Source organism: Neoarius graeffei, chromosome 23, assembly GCF_027579695.1.
Source record: "Neoarius graeffei isolate fNeoGra1 chromosome 23, fNeoGra1.pri, whole genome shotgun sequence".
NCBI lineage: Eukaryota > Metazoa > Chordata > Actinopteri > Siluriformes > Ariidae > Neoarius > Neoarius graeffei.
Window position 1 is genome coordinate 16825129 of NC_083591.1, and position 22255 is coordinate 16847383.

The following is a 22255-nucleotide window of genomic DNA, read 5'->3' on the forward strand; positions in this document are numbered from 1 at the left end:
CTGTTGTTCCATTGGCTCTCGGCTTCATTTAATATGATTATTTGAAACTATATACTTGTATCCCCTGTGTCAAAAACAGCTGAAGCAAGATCAGAAGAGCAAATCCAACAGTGTTCACTGATTATTTTGTAATGTGGTAGTTTTTAGAACTAAAAGCAATAGGCGGGATTCACCTGCCAAAAGTGGTAGACTACTGCGTGAATCAGTAGAGTTGGCAAATATGCTGATCTTAATGAATTAGTGCACTTGGCTAGATGAGCAGTGCTATCATGCTGATCTGTGTTCATTAATAGACACCTGAAAATCTTGTAGTTCTGTTTATACAAGTGAAAATCTTTTTTACATGTGCAGAAGGATACTTTAATACTTTTTTTCACTCAAGCCCTATTGTAATCTGTGTATTGTAATCCACTTCCACAACTACTGTGTTACAGAATTATTTAAAACATTAAAGGTAGAAGGAAAAGAGGAAGACCATAGATGAGATTTATGGATGTGGTCAAGGAGGACATGAGGACGGTTGGTGCTACAAAAAGAAGATGGAGGGACATTATCCACTGTGGCGACCCCTAACAGGAACAGCTGAAAGAAGATTTACAAAATTACACCCCACCACCAACCCCTCCATTTCACCTTTGATTATTATTGAGAAACTTCCATCCATCCATCCATCCATTATCTGTAAGTGTTTATCCTGTGCAGGGTCATGGACAAGCTGGAGCCTATCCCAGCTGATTATGGGCGAGAGGCGGGGTACACCCTGGACAAGTCGCCAGGTCATCGCAGAGCTGACACATAGAGGCAAACAATCATTCACACTTGTGTTCACACCTACAGTCAATTTAGAGCCACCAATTAGCCTAAGCTGCATGTCTTTGGACTGTGGGGGAAACCGGAGCACCCGGAGGAAACCCACACAGACACGGGGAGAACATGTAAACTCCACACAGAAAGGCCCTCTTCGGCCACTGGGCTCGAACCCAGAACCTTCTTGCTGTGAGGTGACAGTGCTAACCACTACACCACCATGCCGCCCTATTGAGAAACTTATGTGTTTCTGTGTGTGCGCGTTGCATCTTTCTTGTCTGGCAGCCAAAACATTTATTCATATACATTTATATACATATATTCAAGATTTATTAAAGGTATCATAGACAGGGATAATGGGTTAGGGTTACTGCCAGGTACATCTACTCCATTGGGGCAGCCATGGCCTGAAGGTTAGAGAAGCACTATATCAAAAACCTTTTGGACCCAAAAGGTTGCTGGTTTGAGTCCCAGAAAAATGTGAGGGGAGTTGAGTGAATGAACAGCTTTTTCCTCTGTATCATAGCTGAAGTGCCCTTGAGCAAGGTACCTCACCCCTACTGCTTCCTGTGTGTTGTAGCATAGCTGCTCACTGCTTCAGATGGGTTAAATGCAGAGGAGGAATTTTCACTGTGCTTGAGTGTACATGTGACTAATAAAGGCTTCTTCTTCATTAAGATGCGGTGTAAAGTTCAGATCTACTGCAGAGTGTGAGAGACCTCCCTGACAGTTTATTTTATTTTTATGAGTTTGGTCTGCTCAGATGTCCTAAACCATTTTTCTACCATTGTAAGGATGATGCACCATGCTCACATATAAAACATTTCTTTAATGTATTTACAGTAATTTAAACAGCATCAGCTCATTACTTTTAGATTATTCGGTATAAGAAATTCCACTAGAATTTCACTACATATCAACAACTGACATAAGGAACCTAATTTTGAAGCTTAAAAGTCATGCTATTCATTCAGAAACCCGTCGCCATTTTATTTCCAGCCCCTAATACCTCGCGAGCTTGGGCGTGTGACGTCACGACCACTCTACGGAACGCCGCTGGTGACTAAGCTCAGAAAGCGCGGACTGAGTGAAACGGGAATTATTTGAGGTAAACAAAAAGAAGCTGGTCTTTTCGTGGCAATTTTAACTGCGTAACATATTTCTATATGGTCGGTGGCTGTTACAAAACACATTCGTGCTGTTTTAAAGCATGCAAAGTGATGTGTTTTGAAGGTCGCAAATCGTGGCCTTTTTGGGCGTCTGTGCTGCCGTCGTTTTCTGGGCCTGAGAACTCGTAATCCCCGCCTCTGTCGCGTTCTATTGGATAGTGACTCTCCGTTCAGCGTTCTTATTGGACAGGTGACACGCCGCTCATGCGTTTGTCTCAATAGGAAGTGTGTGTATGCTAGTTAAACTGAAATCCGTTGCGTTTTACTTGAACGCTTCGGTAGTGTTAGGATGTCAGATTGGGGATTTTGTTCTAATAAGTTAATAAATATTAAAATTGGAGGCTGGAAGTTGAAATTTAGTTTAACTCGGTATTATTGTTTAAACATACTTTGCTGGCGGCTGTGAAATCATTCTGTGTGCACGATTAATGTCTAACTAAGTAATGATGCTATTGTTGGTTAGTCAGGAGATAACATTTAGCCTTAAAGATGCTTATTAACTAGCTGGGAATAATAATACTAATAATCTCCAGGAGACAATGCATGCAGGTGCAGTTGTATTATGACCCTTCCCTTCCCCTGTATACACTATATAGCCAAAAGTATGTGGACACCTGCCCATGACACCCATGTGTGTTCCTTTCCTAAGTTGTCACGGAGTTGGAAGCACATAGTTGTACAGGATGTCTTTCTATACTGCAGCGTTCCAATTTTCCTTAGTTGGCGCTAAGAGGCTCAAACCTGTTCCAGCATGATAATACCCCGTGCACAAAGCGAGCTCCATGAAGATATGGTTTGTTCAGGTTGGAGTAGAAGAACCCGAGTGTCTTGTACAGAGCCCTGACATCAACCCCCCCCCCGGCCTCCTTGCCTAACATCACCGCCTGACCTCACTAATGCTCTTGTGACTGAATGATCACAAATCCCTACAGCCACGCCCCAAAATCTAGTGGAAAGCTTTCCCAGATGAGCAGAGGTTATTATTAGATTAGATTCACTTTATTCATCCCACATCGGGGAAATTCACGTGTTACAGTAGCAAGAAAATGTCAAACAGATAACAAATAAAACTGAAATAAAAATTAGACAAACGAAGGATTAAATACAGAGGGCTATTTGCATTATCTACCGTGAAAAAGTATAGAAAAAATTGCCTTATTGAGAGGCTCGGAAAAATTGCACATTACAGGTAGACTCTGTATATATCATGGATTAAAGTTTTCCGTCGTGTGACGGATTTCCGTCAACTGAACTCTCTCAAGGCCAAATGTGAGGTTGGTGCTGATCCGAGGAGAATTAAAATGACGGGTGGTTGGGTAGAGATTGGGTTATAACACTGATGTGTTGCAACACCATCAACTATCAGCAGGGTTTATTTAACTTTTTTGTTTTTGAGCCATGCTTTGTGTCGTTCATTTCCTATGTTTGATCATGTTTAAACGTTCGCTGTCTACAGTGCGGCATTAAAAAAACATGCGCTGTCAAAATTGGCAAAATACATTCCCATGTGCTTGGCGTGCTTGTGTCTGACAACTTCTGTTTTGTATTAAATTAAATCTTGCCAAAATGACTTGGTTCAAACCTGGACATATAGAAATAGAGCATGTTAAAAAAAAAACGAAAAAATAAACCCCAGAAAGCCCGCTCCTCTGCTTCAGCCAGACTTGAAGACCCGACGGTGCAATGCTTGCAGACTGTCAGAAGTAATTAGACCTAAATTTATAGCTAACAAATCAGCAGACGCCCCAACAATTATTATTTTCGTTAGGCCAATGTGTAAGGTATGTTAGAACCGTGCCTTATAGCCTACGTTATATCACAGTTAAAAGGACGTTTGAGGAGTTGGAGGCTGCGAGCGCAATGATGTTCCGACATGCGCTAAACTTTATTCCCTGAAAATCATCCACCAGCGTTCAATGCCCCAAACAGTCAAAATGTCTAGAAGACTACGGTTAAATAATAATCATAGCCTACTAAGTTAAATTACGTCAAAACATCTGTTTCTGGTCTATGAAATGATGGAGGAAAATGAGAACGAACGCAAAGTAGATAGTAGCCAACTTCACGCGATCTTTTAGGTAACTTAACACTCGTGTTGGCCACAATATTTCTCTTAATAAAATCTTGAACTGTTTTTGAAGTCGTATTCAACACAAAGTAAGGTCAAATTTTAATTTTAATTTAAGCGAAGATCCAATCTTTTTTCTATATTGACGTCGAGCACAGAGGAGCATATCATTCTGCTTTCGGTTTCGGCAGCATGGATGCGCTTTACATGAAATAAGGCACTGATGTGTCTGCCATCGATAAAGGTGTAAAAAACAAGTGGAGGTGGGCTTGGCTGTACGAAATAGGTGAAAACGGAAAGCCATTTAGTTCATGGTGCAAAAAACAACATTCCAGGCGCTTGCACTTGTGTGGTTTGCCACAAAAAAATAATATACGGAAGCAATGGAAAGAAAGTGCAATAAATTGAATATATTAATCCATTAATTAACTGATAAGTTATTAGTTCTAAGTTAACCATTCTCAGAATTTCATCGAAATCCACCCATAACCCCCCCCCCCGTAGAATTTCATCGAAATCCACCCATAACCCCCCCCCCCCCCCCCCCCCCGTAAATTTTCAGTCAAATAATTTTTTTTTTGCTTTAATCCATGGTATATATATACATAAATGTAATATATATATATATATATATATATATATATATATATATATATATATATGTGTGTGTGTGTGTGTGGCGTAGTGGTTAGCGCTGTCGCCTCACAGCAAGAAGGTCCGGGTTCGAGCCCCGTGGCCGGCGAGGGCCTTTCTGTGCGGAGTTTGCATGTTCTCCCCGTGTCCGCGTGGGTTTCCTCCGGGTGCTCTGGTTTCCCCCACAGTCCAAAGACATGCAGGTTAGGTTAACTGGTGACTCTAAATTGACCATAGATGTGAGTGTGAATGGTTGTCTGTGTCTATGTGTCAGCCCTGTGATGACCTGGTGACTTGTCCAGGGTGTACCCCACCTTTCGCCCGTAGTCAGCTGGGATAGGCTCCAGCTTGCCTGCGACCCTGTCGAACAGGATAAAGTGGCTAGAGATAATGAGATGAGATATATAAATATAAGTATGCATAAAAATAGTTTAGGGCCTATATTAATTGCACATAATAATTGCATCAATGAGAGATGGCAGAGGTAGTAGTGGTGAAGTAGTGCAAATATAATGACAAACAGGTTATTGGTGCTACGTTACAAGTTGTGGGTGTTATACAGTCTGACAGCAGTAGGTATGAATGACCTGCGGTACCTCTCCTTCTTACACCGTGGGTGTAGCAGTCTACTACTAAACGAGCTGCTTAAAGCCCTCACAGCCTCATGTAGGGGGTGAGAGGGGCTATCCACGATTGAGGTCAGCTTGGCTAACATCAAAAGGGGGATTAAATCTAAATATGGAATAGGATGTTCAGCAAGCATATGAGTGTTGTTGTCGTTGTCAGGTGTCCACAAACTTTTGGCCACATACTGTATGTGTTATTTACACTTTGTACAATATCTACACATTCTCCTCTACTTTTTTTAATTTACTATAATTCTTGCTTTCATTAAGACAAGAACCAGCTTTACAATTCAACCTCTTATTCTCAGTGGATCTGTTTTAAAGTGAATGTGTCCAAATCTTTGACGAGTGAGCAACAGCTTCAAACAGTCCACACTGTAGTGTTCAGTCTGTGGTCTGTTTTAGAGCATCCGCCATAGAAGTCCCTGTGAATTAACTGTTAATGCAGAAATTATAATGCTTCAGAACATATGCAGTAATATAAAGCTGTGATTTGAATTACAGTCAACATTACTTTCAGAGCTACTTTTATGTAAGGAATAAACATAATGGGGTGTGTTGTTCTAGGACAATAATCAACGACAGGGTGGTGTGATGCAGCCTGAAGTGAAGCAGATTTACTGTTATACCCTAAATATGATTATTTTCTAACAGCCGTGTGTCTCACAATGTTTTATTCCTGTTATACCACAGCAATTTAATGATGATTGCAATTTATTTTCTGTCATAAAGTCTTCTGTCTTTACTCTGACAAAGCGCAGACACTGAAGGCTATTTTTCATGAATGTTGAATAAACTTCTCCTTACAGAAAACTTCCAGCATTTTCTATAAAACTATAATTGTGAGCTAAGTGGAGAAACTGGATTTTACACATCATATTAAAATTTTTATCTCATTTGAAATGCATTATACAAGACACCTACATTAGCATCCGATCTTAAACTCAGTTTGTTTGCACAGATTTTTTGGATAGCTACGTGATTTTTATTCCAAAGTTTAAAAAAAAAATCCAATTTTTAAAAATAATGTAGTTATTTTTCTCATGCAAGTCTGATAATTGAACACTAGATGGCAGCAAAACCTCAAAATAAAACTCATCAGTCCTGCATCGCTGTTTTACCTGTTTGTCGGTTTGTATTTTTACTGAATTACGTGTGTATTTATTGATTTCTAACCTCTTTTACAGTTGCTTTGTGAAATGGTGCATTAAGGCTGAAGAAATGGATTGTTTGAAGAGGAAGTTGCGATCAGGGAAGGAGACGAGCGAGGAGTGGCCTGACAATAAAGATAAACCGGATCTCCCTGATAGCACTGGCGCTGTCAATGATGATGAATGTGAAGGAACTGTGAGTCAGTGTGAACATGCTAACAAAGTCTCTATAGCCTCTTCAGACGAGAATAACGGCCGTGCGTGTAATGAGTGCAATTTTGTAGCAAAAACTCCTACTGCTCTGAAAATCCACTGCAGGAAGAAACACAGTAGCTTGCACGCTGAAGCTGAAAATGATGCAGACGAGATGCCTCCTACAGAGCAACCGAAATCTACAGACCAGCTGAGCACTGACGAACCCTCCATAGACACCTTCAGCACTGATGCACCCCCTATAGAGCAGCTCATCTCTACAGCACCCCCTATAGACCAGCTCAGCACTGGAGCCCAGCGTTTTGAGCGTCTGTATTGCAGGTGCTGTAGTTTTTACACCAGCACAGCAGAGGAGATGAATGCTCACCTGAGCGATGAGTCCCACCAAAACTTAGCCATGGAGAAAAACATCAGCCCGTTGATTGAGCAGTGTGTTGAAAAAGTGCTTGTCATTCTATCAGACAAACAAAAACAGAGAGACGAGCCGAACGAGCGTGATGAGGTCATCAGTGAGGATGTCGGTGAGGACGTTCGTGAGACGGAATCGGCTGAACATGCTTTAGCAGAGTTAGTTGAATCAAGCGCTTCTCACAAACGGAAACGCGGAAGGCCCAAGTCATCTCAGGTAATGAGCTGTAGTCATTGCGGCCTCGTGGCCTCTAATCCCACAAACCTCAGCGTGCACATCCGCCGCAAACACAGCCGCCTGTACAGCTTTCACTGCAAACTGTGCAACTACTCCTGCGTGACCAAAGGAGACATGGACCGGCACTGCGAAACCAAAAAGCACATTAAACGAGTGCAGAGTGAAGGAGACGGACAGGAGGCGGTCATCATACTAAATGCTGAGCAGGCAGCTCAACTCTGTGACGAGGCAGAGTCAGGCGAGAAAATACACAATGTACCGAATGCTGCACAGCAGGAAACACCAAATGTAAAAGAGGATGGAGAGACAGAGGGAATAGGAAGTGACGTTCCTTGTAAAAAGCCCAAGTACGATTCAGTTTACTCCTGCGATCACTGTAACTTTGTTGCACATTCTGCACTTTCACTGGCCCTGCACGTGCGCCGAAAACACACGCGGGATTTTGAGTTTGTCTGTTTGGCATGCAGTTATTACGCAGTAACACGCAGAGAGATGTCACGCCACACTGCGACCGAGAAACACAAACTCAAATGCCAGAGATACCTACAGAAACGGCACAATACACACCAATCTGACAAGAACGTGGATAAACACAACGAGAACACAAGCCAACTTGCTGAAAATGTGAACCAAGAATCAAACAGCACGGACAAGAACATAGAATACACACACCAAAATACTGACAACTCGCACCAACACACTGAGCCCGACCCTCAACTTTGCATCAACAAGCAGCAAAACACCAAAATCTTGCGTCAAAACACGGATCCCGAAGCAGGCTCTGGCAGTAACGATGGTCTGAATAATGGTGCAGGTGAGGAAGCAACGAACGTTAACCCACAGATGAAGTCCAGTGAAGATACAAATGGCTCTAAAGACTCATTAGAGTTCCCTGATCCATCAAACACTGAGGATGGTGAGGAAGAATACAACAATGGTGATGATGATGAGGAAGAAGTAGAGGGTGAAAATGTGTGTGAGACAACTGCCCAAAGTCCTTCAAGTGAGAGGCATGTGTTCAGAGCAGCTCCATTTGATGAGTGCGTCTTTTCCTTGAAAGCGACGACAGACAGACTGCTCAGCGAAGACAACGGAGAGTCGTATACATCCCTCCATCAGGCCGCAAAAATGCTTAAAATGTCAGAGGGAGATGAAGTCAGCACGCGGGTCCGGTGTGACGATTGTGGGTTCCTGGCGGAAGGGCTCAATGGCCTGAACGTCCACATCACCATGAAACACTCATCGAAGGAGAAGAACTTTCACTGCCTGCTGTGTGGGAAGTCCTTCCACTCAGACAACAGCCTGCAGCAGCACTTAAGCAGCTCGGCACACTTGCGGACGGAGCGTGGCAGTGTGGACGAGCGGCCTGATGGAGGCGCTGCCTTCCGATGTGTGCGCTGTAATGATCCTTGCAACTCCGAGCAAGAGCTTTTCGTTCACATCAAAGAGAAACATGAGGAACTACTGCACGAGGTGAATAAGTATGTAATGGAGGACACGGAGCAGATCAACCGTGAAAGAGAGGAGAACCCTGGAAACGTGTGTAAATACTGTGGCAAGGTGTGCAAGAGCAGCAACTCCATGGCCTTTCTTGCTCATGTCCGCACACACACAGGTACGCACTCTGTCTCCTTCTACGTTAAAAACAACCCCTAATAAGAACAGTGTATCACACAAGCACATGGTATACAGTAATAATAATGTGTTATGGACAGAATGATGGTGGTACAGCAGGTAGCATTGCCACTTGGCTCCAGCGTCCAAGGTTCGATCATGAACCCTGTCTGGAGTTTTGCCTGTTCTCCCAGGCTTTGTGTGGGGTTCGTCTGGGATCTCTGGTTTCCTCGTACTATCCAAATACATGGGGGTAAGGTAATTGGCTATGCTCAATCACCCACGTGTGCACATGGTGCTCTGAGATAGACTGGCCTCCCATCCAGGGTTTATTCCTGCCTGTTCCCGAGATAGTTTCCGGATCCACTGTGACCCAGGATTAAGTGGTTACTGAAGATGAATGAATGTGGTACAAGTAAAAGAAATGTTCTAAATCTCTGAGCACACATTTCCGCTTGTTTCTTTTTGTTTTGTAATTGTTTTTTTAATAGGTTCAAAGCCATTTATGTGTAAAATCTGTAATTTTGCAACTGCGCAACTCGGAGATGCCAGAAATCACGTAAAGAGACACCTCGGCATGAGGGAGTACAAATGCCACCTCTGTGGGTGAGTCAACATATTTTCATAATTAATTATTAATCTGATAAAGGAAATAGATAATTTGACTTCTGTGAGGGAAATTTAATAGACAAACATTATTATTCTCTGTGTTTCTGTATGTTGAGCTAAAGTGGCTTAGTTACTGAGAAGAGATGTTTTTCCACATGCTGTAATCGCTTTTCTGTGGCCTTGGTGATAAGCAGGGTGCCTGAGTTCTCCATAACTACGCATCTTCCTGCACATACCAGAGCACGCCAGGTGCACGCTTTAACAAAGCTTCATAGAAAGTCTTGAGCCAATCACGTGAAGATGCAAGCAGTAAGCGAATGCCTTTAGAGTATAATAGATAACAGCCACTAAAACACAACTCAGAGTGCGCGTACTCTCGGCATCATCAGAAGTGGTGTCTTCTTCTATTCTTCTCTTTCCTTTCCTATTTTATATATCTTTATATGATCTACTATAATAAATAACTGAAAAGACGACTGCTAAGTATCCTGAAGTGTTTATTAGAAATTTCCATTACACTTCATAATTAAGCATAATTGTAATAATCAAGTTTTATAGATCTGACCGGTTTAGGCCAGAGATGCACCGAGGGGTGTTTTGGTCAAGTAACTCACAGTTTGTCTCACTACACAGCACTGCTGAGCTTGTCTTAACACACACATTATTGCTTCAATAAAAGCCAACTGCTCAATTAACCTAGGTTCATTTGGGCTGTAGTTGTGTGTGTGAGAGAGATATTGTGGTATTAGTCTGCCCTTTTAAGTGTCCTCAGCGGACGAGTGAAAACATTTTAAAACCAAAGCAGAGTTTTTAATCGATGTGAGATAAACATAATGGATGCTAACTGACTGACTCAAGAGAACAGACAACAAACACACACACATTGTCATACACACTCATATGTTCTCACATACTCTGATCTTGTTGTAGGTGGGCTTTTGTGATGAAGAAACATCTGAACACACACTTACTTGGAAAACATGGACTAGGCCAGCCAAAAGAGAGGTACACACACACACACACACACACACACACACACACACACACACACACACACTTCTCATGTATGTGATGCTGTCCTGCAGAGAATGTAGTGTGAACACACAAAGTGCACACATTATTGGGTTAAATATAACAGGAGTATTCCACCAACTATGAAAAGACACATACCTAGTTTAATAACTAATTGGTTGCAGGAAGCTTGTTCTGCCTTTCTTGTGATCTCAGGAGGTCACAGCTGATCTGGCAGCCCATTATGTAAGCCCAGGTAGCCTTTTCTTGGGTTGGTGGTTAATCCAACTCCTCTCAGTGCCTCCAGCACCTTCTAGTCAAAGTGCTTGGTCAATGTCTCTGAATGAATCGCAGCGTAATCTAGGTACAGTATGTGGTAGTGTAGCAGTGACCCTCATAGGCTGCTGGGGGTGCTGAAGGTGATCTTTGACTGTGCTTCTGGGGCAAGGGGTAGCTGCTAATACCACTTAACCAGGTCAGTTATTGAAAAATACTTTGACCTTGCAAGGCATCACACAAGTTTGTCCACCTGGGGCATCAAGTAGGTCATAGACTCTGATACCTAGTTCAGCTCCTGAAAGTTGTTGAAGGACTCCTGAAATCCAGGAGTGGGGAGTGGAGAGATGACTCCGATACCTTGTTCAGTACCCCAGTGTTGTTGCAGGAGTGGAGAGATCACTCAAACACCTTGTTCAACACCTGAAAGTCACTGCAGAATTGGAGAGATCTATCTGGCTTTGACACCATAACCATGGGTTGAACCGCAGACTTGTATGCTCTTGGGGGCTGTCTTAAGTGCCAGTACCTCAGGGTAGTCAGTACAGTAATGGAAGATCACCAGGATTGATATTCCTGCACCAAAGTGACAGTGACCCCTGCTTTGGCAGATCCCTGCTGAGGTGCTCAAGGGGCACCTTGATGATGTAGTGGGATCACAAAGGGGAACTGTTGGTGATTTATGGGGGGTATGGTCCTCTGTCAGACATTGCAGCATTGAGGTTCCACAATTGTGGACCATTGCATACTGTGATGAACAGTGGAACCAATCCCACGGACATGCAAGAGTCCACTCCTTGCTGTGCGCATTAGTGTTAGATGTACCAGGTACATTAGTGTCTGTCTTGGAAGTAGGTATCACCAGTAGGTTAGTTGGTGCCCCTCACAGCACAAAAAGATTAATAAGAAGTTCTCCTTTGGGAGATGTAGGTGTATCTACAGGAGGTTCTTCTCCTTGCTCTCCCCTTGTAAATATGTCTTTAGCTTGGATCTTTTGGAGTAGATTGACTGTAGGATTAATGGATTCTAGTTGCTCAGGTTTGGGATCAACCTCCTGTTCTCCATTGTCCTGAGCTAGAAGTACTGGCCAGGTCCATAGTTGGCAGGCTATCCTCCTCCTGCTCCTTCAGAAGTCCTCCTTTGGGAGATGTTGGTGTATCTACAGGAGGTCCTCCTCCTTGCTGTTCCTTTGTAAATAAGCCTTTAGCTTGGATGTAGGTTTAATGGATTCTGGTCTCTCAGGTTTGTTCTCAACCTCCTCTTGTCCATTGTCCTGAGCTAGAAGTACTGGCCAGGTCCATCGTTGGCAGGGTATCCTCCTCGTGCACATTCAGAAGTCCTCCTTTGGGAGATGTTGGCGTATCTACAGGAGGTCCTTCTCCTTGCTGTTCCTTGATAAATACGTCTTTAGCTTGGCTCTTTTGGAATAGGACTAATGGATTCTGGTCTCCCAGGTTTGGCATCAACCTCCTCTTCTCCATTGTCCTGAGCTAAAAGTACTGACCAGGTCCATTGCTGGTAGAGCATCCTCCTCCTGCTCCTTCAGAAGTCCTCCTGTGGATTGTCCAGTTGCCTAGGCTATGAGTGTCACCCATAAACTCGTGACCAACCAGGTGAATTTGGTTCAGACCTATTCAGTGTTGAAGGGTGAACTAGTGTGACAGCCATGTCTGAGTTTACAAACAATTGAAACAGCTTTCACAGAGCAGGGTCCTCCTGTCTCGCACTGGGTTGTCACAGGCTGAATATTAACTACAGGTTCAGAAATAATAGAATAAGGGAGTGTGTGGGAGTAGGAACTCTGCTTTGTGTGTGTGTCAGAGAACATTGGACTACAGCCAAAAAGCATCGCATGCATTCATCACTGCAATCCATCCATCCATCCATCCATTGGTCCAAACCAATGGATATTTTTACACCACTAAGATGTGTGTATGTTTGTGGGTTTGACAGTTTTTCAGAGATGTAGATACATATATGTCAGAATTTATATACCGTATAATATGACAGAACCAAGTCTCAATTATACTCCTGACCCTTAATGCAAGGTATCATGGGAGCTGAGAAATCATCACACTAAAATTATTTTACACTAATAACCTTTTTTTAATATAAACTGTGTTTATTACATTGTGATTATTGCTCAAATTAAACAAAGTGAGCATTCATTTGCTGCATATTCAGCAGTGTGTGTGTGTGTGTGTGTGTGTGTGTGTGTGTGTGTGTGTGAGAGAGAGAGATATTAAGTTCATTCCTCACTGTTGTTTTGTTAGATGGCCATATCAGTACTGTTGACCCAATCAGCACTTTCCTGCTTACCCACACACACACACACACACACACACACACACACTGTCTCTCTCTCTCTCTGACTCAATGGTCATGATGTGTGTAGCACTTAATATATAGTAATATAATTTAACTGTATTATTGTTGTGTTTTGATTTATTTATTTATGTGTGTGTGTGTAGGAAGTATGATTGTGAATTGTGTGATCGGAGTTTTAGTGAGAAATGGGCCCTTAATAACCACATGAAGCTTCACACTGGAGACAAACCCTTTAAGTGCCCTTGGTCATCATGCCACTATGCCTTTCTCACACACTCAGCCATGAAGGACCACTACAGGACACACACAGGTAAACACACGTGTGTACACACACACACACACACACACACACACACATTCCTCCTGCCTCCTCCATCTTACACTGTGTGTAAAGTCAACAAGAATCAGTAGAAAATTGTTTATTATTTCAAACTGTATTATTATTTAATTAGTGGGTGTGGTTAATCCCTGAGGGTGTGGTTAATTTGTTAGGGGGTTTGGTTGATATTTAAAGTGTAGTTATATTGTTAAAGGGTGGAGTTGATGGTAACCTGTGAGGGGGTGTGGTTAATATAATAATAAATATGAGTTAATCAGTGGCTAATTGTGAAGGTGTATCAGAAGGTGTGTTAAAGGGAGCATCTCACCCTTCCCAGAATCCAATTTGTTATCTGTGGTTGGTTGAAGAGAGCAACTGGACTTGCTTGACGATTCTTGAAAACGTTTCGCCTCTCCTCTGAAAGGCATCCTCAGTTCTGTCTGACTACTAGGGAGTATCCAGTATTTATTCTCTCATGGATCATCATAGAATCCGAATCAGAATGCTGATGGCTGCATTGTGGGCGGCTGATAAGATGTCATAGACACCCACCTCTGTTCAATGATGGTCGTTCCAGGTTGACAAAAATGAACGATCCACTCTGGCTAAGATGTCTGCCAGTTTTCTGGAAGTCCTCTCATACTCCTGCACCAGTCGAAGGGATCTCATCCCAAAGGTACGCACTTTGGAATGAGATCCCTTCGACTGGTGCGGGAGTATGAGAGGACTTCCAGAAAACTGGCAGACATCTTAGCCAGAGTGGATCGTTCATTTTTGTCAACCTGGAACGACCATCATTGAACAGAGGTGGGTGTCTATGACATCTTATCAGCTGCCCACAATGCAGCCATCAGCATTCTGATTCTGATTCTATGATGATCCATGAGAGAATAAATACTGGATACTCCCTAGTAGTCAGACAGAACTGAGGATGCCTTTCAGAGGAGAGGCGAAACGTTTTCAAGAATCGTCAGGCAAGTCCAGTTGCTCTCTTCAACCAACCACAGATTACTATGTACCTGGACGACTGAGTTTCTTCACAGATAAATCCAATTTGTTGTTTTTGTTTACATATGAGCTCTTGCTAGCTCTCTTTGCATGTGCTGCAGCAAAACTTCTGCAAATTCACCGTTAGTGATGCCTTTGAAACCCATCTTGAACTTTTTTCATCCACATGGAAGTTTTGAACACAACACGCCTGATATTTTCTTTCCTTCATGGCTGCCCACAAAGGCCAGTTCTGGTCCATAACAGCACTCCAGATTTCTGGGTTGGTTTGTTTGTTTGTTACAATACAAAAATTGAATTCATCAGCTGAAAGAGCTTAAATTATAGATACTTTGACAAAATATGTTCAATTTCACATTACAATTTATGATCTATAGCTTGGGATGTCACTGAATTGTGTGTGCATTGTTGTGGAGTTTCAATGGCATTGAAAATGGCGATTCGCTACTTAGCAGAGAGGCTTCTGAGAAGGGTGAGCTGGCTCTGTTAATCTGTGAGTTTGGGGTTAAAAAGTGTAAATTATGGTTAATCTTTTGTTTAAAAAGGTGCATAAAATATGTGAGGGAGTGGTCTGTGTTGTTAATCAATCTCTTTTTCAGGCGAAAAGTCATTTCTGTGCGATCTCTGCGGTTTTGCTGGTGGAACTCGACACGCTCTTACAAAACACCGGCGCCAACACACAGGTAACACACACACGCACACCGAAACATGTCCTTTAATACATATACAGTCTCTTGTAAAATTATTCATCCCCCTTAGTGTTTGTCCTGTTTTGTCGTGTTATAAGCCAGAATTTAAATGGATTTTGGGGGGGTTAGCACCATTTGATTTACACAACATACCTATCACTTTAAAGGTGCAAATTGTTTTTTTATTGTTATACAAACAATAATTAAAATGAAAAAATAAAAAAAACAAACCCAGAAATCTGGAGTGCGCATAGGTATTTACCCCCCCAAAGTCAATACTTTGTAGAGCCACCTTTTGCTGCAATTACAGCTGCAAGTCTCTTGGGGTATGTCTCTATTAGCTTAGCACATCTAGCCACTGGGATTTTTGCCCATTCCTCAAGGCAAAACTGCTCCAAGTCCTTCAAGTTAGATGGGTTGCGTTGGTGTACTGTAATCTTCAAGTTATGCCACAAATTCTCAATTGGATTGAAGTCTGGCCTTTGATTAGGCCATTCCAAGACATTTTAAATGTTTCCCTTTAAACCACTCCAGTGTAGCTTGTAGTATGTTTAGGGTCATTGTCCTGCTGGAATGTGAACCTTTATCCCAGTCTCAGACCTCTGGCTGACTCAAACAGGTTTTCCTCCAGAATTGCCCTGTATTTCGTGCCATCCATCTTTCCTTCAGTCCTGACCAGCTTTCCTGTCCCTGCAGATGAAAAATATCCCCACAGCATGATGCTGCCACCATCATGCTTCACCGTAGGAATGGTGTTCTCAGGGTGTTGGGTTTGCGCCACACATGGCATTTCCCATGATGGCCAAAAAGATCAATTTTAGTCTCATTTGACCAGAGAATCTTCTTCCATGTGTTTGGGGAGTCTGCCACATGCTGTTGGGCAAACTCCAAACATGCTTTCTTAAGCAATGGCTTTTTTTCTGGCCACTCTTCCATAAAGCCCCATTCTGTTGCGTGTACGGCTTAAAGTGGTCCTATGGACAGATATTCCCATCTTTGCAGCTCTTTCAGTGTTATCTTTGGTGTCTTTGTTGCAACTCTGATTAATGCCCTCCTTGCCTGGTCTGTGAGTTTTGGTGGGTGGCCTTCTCTTGTCAGGTTTGTAGTGGTGACATTCTTTCCATTTTGCTATAATGGATTTAATGGTGCTCCCTGGGATATTCAAAGTTACGGATATTTTTAAAAACCTAACCCTGATCTATACTTCTCCACAACTTTGTCTCTGACCTGTTTGGAATGCTCCTTGGTTTTCATGTTGCGTCAGTGTTTCCCACAGAAATTTTGGAGACTATGGGGGCAGCCCATGGGGCGTGGCATGCGTGGCGCACATGGCGCGTGTGTCCAGTTGAATTGCAGGGGTGCGCGGGGGTTGTTTAGTGCGTGGCGCGCGTGTCCGGTTGAATTGCAGGGGTGCGCGGGGGTTGTTTTTGCCTACTAATACTACTAAACTGACTAACAAAGAACAAATTCGTTGGTATTGGTTATGCACCTTGTATTTTATTTTAGCATGTTGCTACAGAGGGCAGTCCTACAAGAAGAACATATTACAGATAGCAACCAAACCAAACCAAAAATCCTACAAAAAGTCCTACAAAACAAGGACTTCTAGCTCTGCTGTATGTCAGAAGTGACCCTGACAAATGCCTGCCCTATTTACAAAGACCACACCCTGCACTTGTGCATTTGATTTTTCTTGGCTTTGAGAAAAAAAGAGTTTGAGTGCCCTTTCATAATTTATATCTTCTGGCTGTGGCCCGTTAATGGAAATCCTCAAGCAGGCGGCCAGGTGCTCTCTTTGCAGTCTGTTATGAAGGTCTGTTTTGACCTAAAATGGCAAACAACTTGTTACTACAATGAGCCATGTGATTGTAGAGCTCACTCTGAAATATTTAATTAAGTGAAAGTGAGATTGAACTTAGGTGGGATTTGAGCATGAAAACAATGGGTAAATGTAAATTGAAATTCACATCACTGGTGAATCAAAAACGATCACCAATTGAGATTCACATCACATCAATCAAAAACGATCAAATTTGAGTCAAGAAGTTAATTTAATTAAGTAGGTAACTAACATTACATTCCCTTAATTATGTGGCCTAATAGCTTCACCTTTAGAAGGTAGCCTATTAGAAAAGGCTAAAAATAATTTAACGTCTTCTGTCTCACCAGTAACAAATCGCGTTAAGGCTGCTAGCACTAATTCTCAAAAGTGACATCGAAGTTCGCTCTCTGTTAGAATAGACTACTTTTATCTTTTAACATGTACATGCAGACCGAGATTAGTTTATCACTGCTGTCACTTCACGTCTCCATCACTTGGATAGACTGCGCACATACAATGTCAAGCGGGAAGCACTTCGCCGGTGAATTTGGAAACGACCTGATCCTGGTAGGATGATAAAGTTAATTTGACGAATTAGATAACTATGTAGGGCTAACTAATATTGCCTCAAAATAGCCTACTGTTGCCTTACAGAAAAGGTAGGTTTGCCAGTACGAAATGGACAAAGCAATTTTACTGAAACAATACACTTAACATCATCCATCAATGCGCTCTCCATACGCCTATAAAGCACAATAGCGTAGTTAAATGTCACCTTCTCAATCGTGTCAAAGGCTACATAAAGTTGTATAAACTTACCTTAACATGTAGATGCAGACAGGATGTAGCTTATCAGAGTTGTCTCCTCACGCTGTCTCAGATAGGCAACGCACGCAATGTCAGGCCGGGTGCGTCAGTGTCGCCATGCGTGCGTGTGGACGGGCGCGGACTGAGACTGTGGCGGCCCAAATTAGACTATGGCGGGGCGCCATAGTCTCGTCAATGTGTGGGAAACACTGTGCTTGCTTAGTAGTATTGTAGAGTCAGGGTCCTTCCAGAACAGGTTGATTTATACAGACATCATGTAACAGATCATGTGACACTTTGATAGCACACAGGTGGACCTTAATCAACTAATTATGTGACTTATGAAGTGAATTGGTTGGAGCAGCTCTTATTTAGGGGTTTCATATGAAAGGAGGTGAATACTTATGCACACTCAAGATTTCTGTTTTTTTAATCTTAATTATTGTTTGTCACAATAAAACAACAATTTTCACCTCTAAAGTAGTAAGCATGTTGTGTAAATCAAATGGTGCTAACCCCCCAAATAATCCATTTTAATACCAGCTTGTAATGCAACAAAATATGACAAACATCAAGGGGGATGAATACTTTTGCAAGACACTGTACAATTGCCTGACTCATCTTTCTGCATGTGTTTGTAGGTGAGCGTCCATTCCGTTGCGATCTCTGCAGTTTTGCCTCGACCACTCAGTCTCATTTGACCCGACACAAACGCGTGCACACAGGAGAGAAACCATACCGCTGCCCCTGGTGTGACTACAGGTGACATCCCGTAGACTAATCCCTACACCCTACACCCTACTCCCTGCACCCTAACCTTCTGTCTCTGTTTGTTAGGTCAAACTGTGCAGAGAATATCCGGAAGCACATCCTGCACACGGGAAAACATGAGGGTGTGATGATGTACAACTGCCCTCGCTGTGATTTCTGCACCAATTCACCATCTGACTTCCGAAATCACCTGAAGGACAAACACCGGGACATTGAGAACCCTGACCTTGCTTACCTTCATGCAGGTAGAACACTACTCTACTCCCTCCACCCCTCATCACTGGCAGTTTATTTATCTGCCTACTTCCTCTTTGAGCTTGTTTACCTTTCCCTTCACTCATCTGTCCATCAGGTTCTGAAAAGGGTTTTATTTATATATATATATATATATATATATATATATATATATATATATATATATATATATATATATAAAATGTGTGTGTATATATATATATATATATATATATATATATATATATATATATATATACACACACACACACACACACACAGCATGTGTAAAGTCTGACACACGCAGGAGGAAAGATGAGAGAGAATGAAAACCCTGTTGTGTTTGAGGCACCTGTGTGTGTGTGTGTGTGTGTGTGCTGTCGGTTTGGTTGATTGACAGCTGTGACTCCTCTGGGTGTGTGTTTGTCGTTCTGTGTTGATGTTTTTATCTTAAACTCAAGCTGTGTGATTGACAGCTGTCATTGCTACACTATATGCAATGGAGTCTGCCTTCACAGACAAAGTAGAAGTTGACAGAGACAGACTGAGAGAAAGAGCAGTAGAGAGCAATTGAGAATTTTCTTTCTACCAGTGCCCATGTGTTGGAATGAACTCGCTTGACTTTCTTCAAACACAGACTGAAGACTTGTTTCATTACTGAGAGAATAAAAAATTGTGTGTGTGTGTGTGTGTGCGTGCGTGTGTGTGTGTGTGTGTTCAGGAATTGTGTCGAAGTCATTTGAGTGTCGCCTGAAAGGTCAGGGGTCATCGTACGTGGAGGCTGATGCCCCCTTCACACCAGACGAGGGCCGTTTAGGAGCCGAAACACTGCAGCAAGTCATCATCATCCAAGGATACGGAGAGGAGGCGGAGCTACAGGGCACAGAGATGGAGGAGGCGGAGCTGGAGGAATCGGCAGCTGCTACTCTGCAAACGCTGGCCATGTCCTCCGTCAACACTGAGCTGCTGCAGGTTACGCAGGACGGATGCGTTATTCCCTACACACACAAAAATTATGTCCTGGTGGAGTCTTCAAGCTCGGGGGTGGAGCAAACATTGCAGACAGCAGACCAAACATCGCTTGAAACGAATCAGGACGCAGCAGGACCCTCTACAGCACTAGATGCTTTGCTGTGTGCCGTGTCAGAGATTGACCAGCAGGATGGTACCGCTCAGCAGGACATCAGAACCAGCACTGAACAACAAGCACACACCCAGGGGGAAGGGCAGGAGGCAGTGCAAGTCTACGGGGAGGTTGTACAGGTGTTGGGCCATGCCCATGAGGAAGTCCTACAATTTGCTGCCAGCCAACTGATGATGAGAGAAGGGTTAACACAAGTGATCGTGAATGATGAGGGGACGCATTATATTGTGACAGAGGTAGCTGACAGCACCATATATACCCAGAGTGAGGGGGCGGAGTCAGGACAGGACGTAGGGCTTGTGGATGATGCAGGAAACCAACCTGCTGAGGGTCCCGTCACATATGAACCAGACAGCCTTAAACAAGAAACTCAGGAATGATTGTGGCAGGGCTGAAGGGTTTCGCCCCACCCCTTTTGCCATATGATACTTTTGTCTCCACCCAATTAATTAAGTAACTCAAACTACAGCTATTGAACCTGCTGTTGGGTGATGTAGAGGATTATTATTATTTATTATTATTATTATTATTATTAAAATGATTGTTTCAGAGGAATGTGTAACCACTGTAGATGTTTTCCTAAAGCATAAAGTATCTATAAATGCAACACTTAGGTTTACAAACTGGAAATTTACACTCAGATTCATAAATCTGCAATGGCGAGTAAAATTATTCTTCTGTTACAGCTATGAATCTTATTTTGCAGCTTTACAGCATTACAGCCATATGTTTACAAATCTTCTGGCTTGGGTGGGGGGATATATGGAGCGCTCCAGAGGGTCCAAAGGGGCTGTGGTCAAATTCAAAACTCCAGAGTCGAGGGGGTGTGACCAGCTGAATAGCTCTAGATGGCTGAGGATATGTGTAGAGCATCAGAGAGCGAAGCTGAATGGGGGCTGAAGGTGGCTCTTGAGAGTCAGGGGGTGGAGCCAGATTGACAGTTCCAGAGAGCTCAGTAGGAGGGGCCAAAGAGGTGGCGCCAGATGCCAAAGCACTGAGGGCTAAAACACAAATCAATGAAGTATAGATCTGCGTTTTGATAAAATTAAGATTAGTGTTGCATTCATGTACAGTCAGCTTTGTGTGGAGCTTGATCCAAGTGAAACTGTTCAAATCAGGAGAGTACGTGCGCACACACTATGGATCAGATTCAGTTTTTCCTGTAATGTTTTGTAGATTTTTGAAATGCCTGACAGTTAATGGTTCAAATAAATGCACTTTTGGCAGTTGAACTGGATAAAATTATGAATAAATCAATCGTGTGTGGTTCCACTTCTGTGTTTGAATATGTCATGTTGAAACACAATGAAAATATGTTGGGAAATTTGAACAACAGATCTTGTTACAACAGCTGGCCAATCAGCACACGCTATGCATGTTCACATACATAGTAAAAATACGATCAGTTTCTGATCTTGATAATTATTAGATTACTCAAGCGCTCATGTCCTTCCTCATGGACTAATACCTTGCCATGGTAGGAAGGCTTGCATGCCTCAGCGACCCCTAGAGCTGTACTGGCAGGAGCGTATGCTCCTGGTAGGGTCACCCAAGCCAGTGAGGTTGAAGGGTAGAGGCCTGACTAAAGTTAGTCCACCCCTACAAGCCAGGTGGAGTGGCTTTAAGGTGGACCGCAATAAGTGAATCTGGCACTTCACTGCAGTCTCACTAAGAATCCCAGTTGTCCTGGAACTCCTCCTCGCCACTGGAACCTTTGGTGCGGCTACGGATTGTGCAACTTTCTCATCACCTTAAACAATTCTCTTTGCACAAGTTTCTCTCAAATACATTGTCTCTCCTCTTCAATTTCCTTTTATCTGTCAAACAAAGTCCCATAGCGATGAACAGATGATGAGGACAGGCTATGGATGTGGCTGGAAGTTCTTAGTCTGAACTTTGCACATGGGTGGCACTGGCAAGATGGTCGCTTCATGAAGGAACTTGGGACAAACTTCAGTTTCGGTCCTACCAGTGTGTCTGGGCAGCCCTATTTAGGGATAGCACTGCCCACCTTCATAGTTAAGCCTAGGTCACAACCGGACGTACAATTTTTTTGGCTGTGCGATTTTTGGCATTTCCCAAATCGCTGCGTTATTTTTGTTCGTGGAGAAAGATGCACGTTGGCCGTAAGTTTGTCTTGCAACCTGAAAAAAACGTAAGCGCCCGTAGAGTTTGTTTGACATGACAAAGAACCTCTGCGGCCAGTCTACGGCTCGAAAATCAGCACGTCACACGCGCGCCCTCCATCCATTTCTTGCGTTTTTTTGCACGTAGACCGGCCGTAGGAGCACGTATGGCCGGTTGTGACCA

General features: G+C 43.0%; 1 protein-coding gene across 1 annotated transcript; it reads left to right on the plus strand.

Annotated features, from left to right (window-relative positions):
- Window positions 1–1837: 1837 nt before the first annotated feature.
- On the plus strand, window positions 1838–21187 carry znf407 (zinc finger protein 407). Its single transcript, XM_060905855.1, has 9 exons — window positions 1838–1915; window positions 6491–8928; window positions 9419–9533; window positions 10467–10541; window positions 13295–13461; window positions 15078–15161; window positions 18438–18558; window positions 18634–18812; window positions 19523–21187. The coding sequence occupies exons 2-9, from the start codon at window positions 6525–6527 to the stop codon at window positions 20323–20325; spliced, it is 3948 nt and encodes a 1315-aa protein (XP_060761838.1). The 5' UTR covers window positions 1838–1915; window positions 6491–6524; the 3' UTR covers window positions 20326–21187.
- The last annotated feature ends 1068 nt before the right edge of the window (window positions 21188–22255 follow it).

Excerpts from the sequence above, each read along its gene's own strand:
- znf407 (XM_060905855.1), top strand. The coding sequence starts at position 6,525 with ATGGATTGTTTGAAGAGGAAGTTGCGATCAGGGAAGGAGACGAGCGAG. Across the intron at positions 8,929-9,418 it reads TCATGTCCGCACACACACAG|GTTCAAAGCCATTTATGTGT; the intron begins GTACGCACTCTG and ends TTTTTTTAATAG. Across the intron at positions 13,462-15,077 it reads CCACTACAGGACACACACAG|GCGAAAAGTCATTTCTGTGC; the intron begins GTAAACACACGT and ends TCTCTTTTTCAG.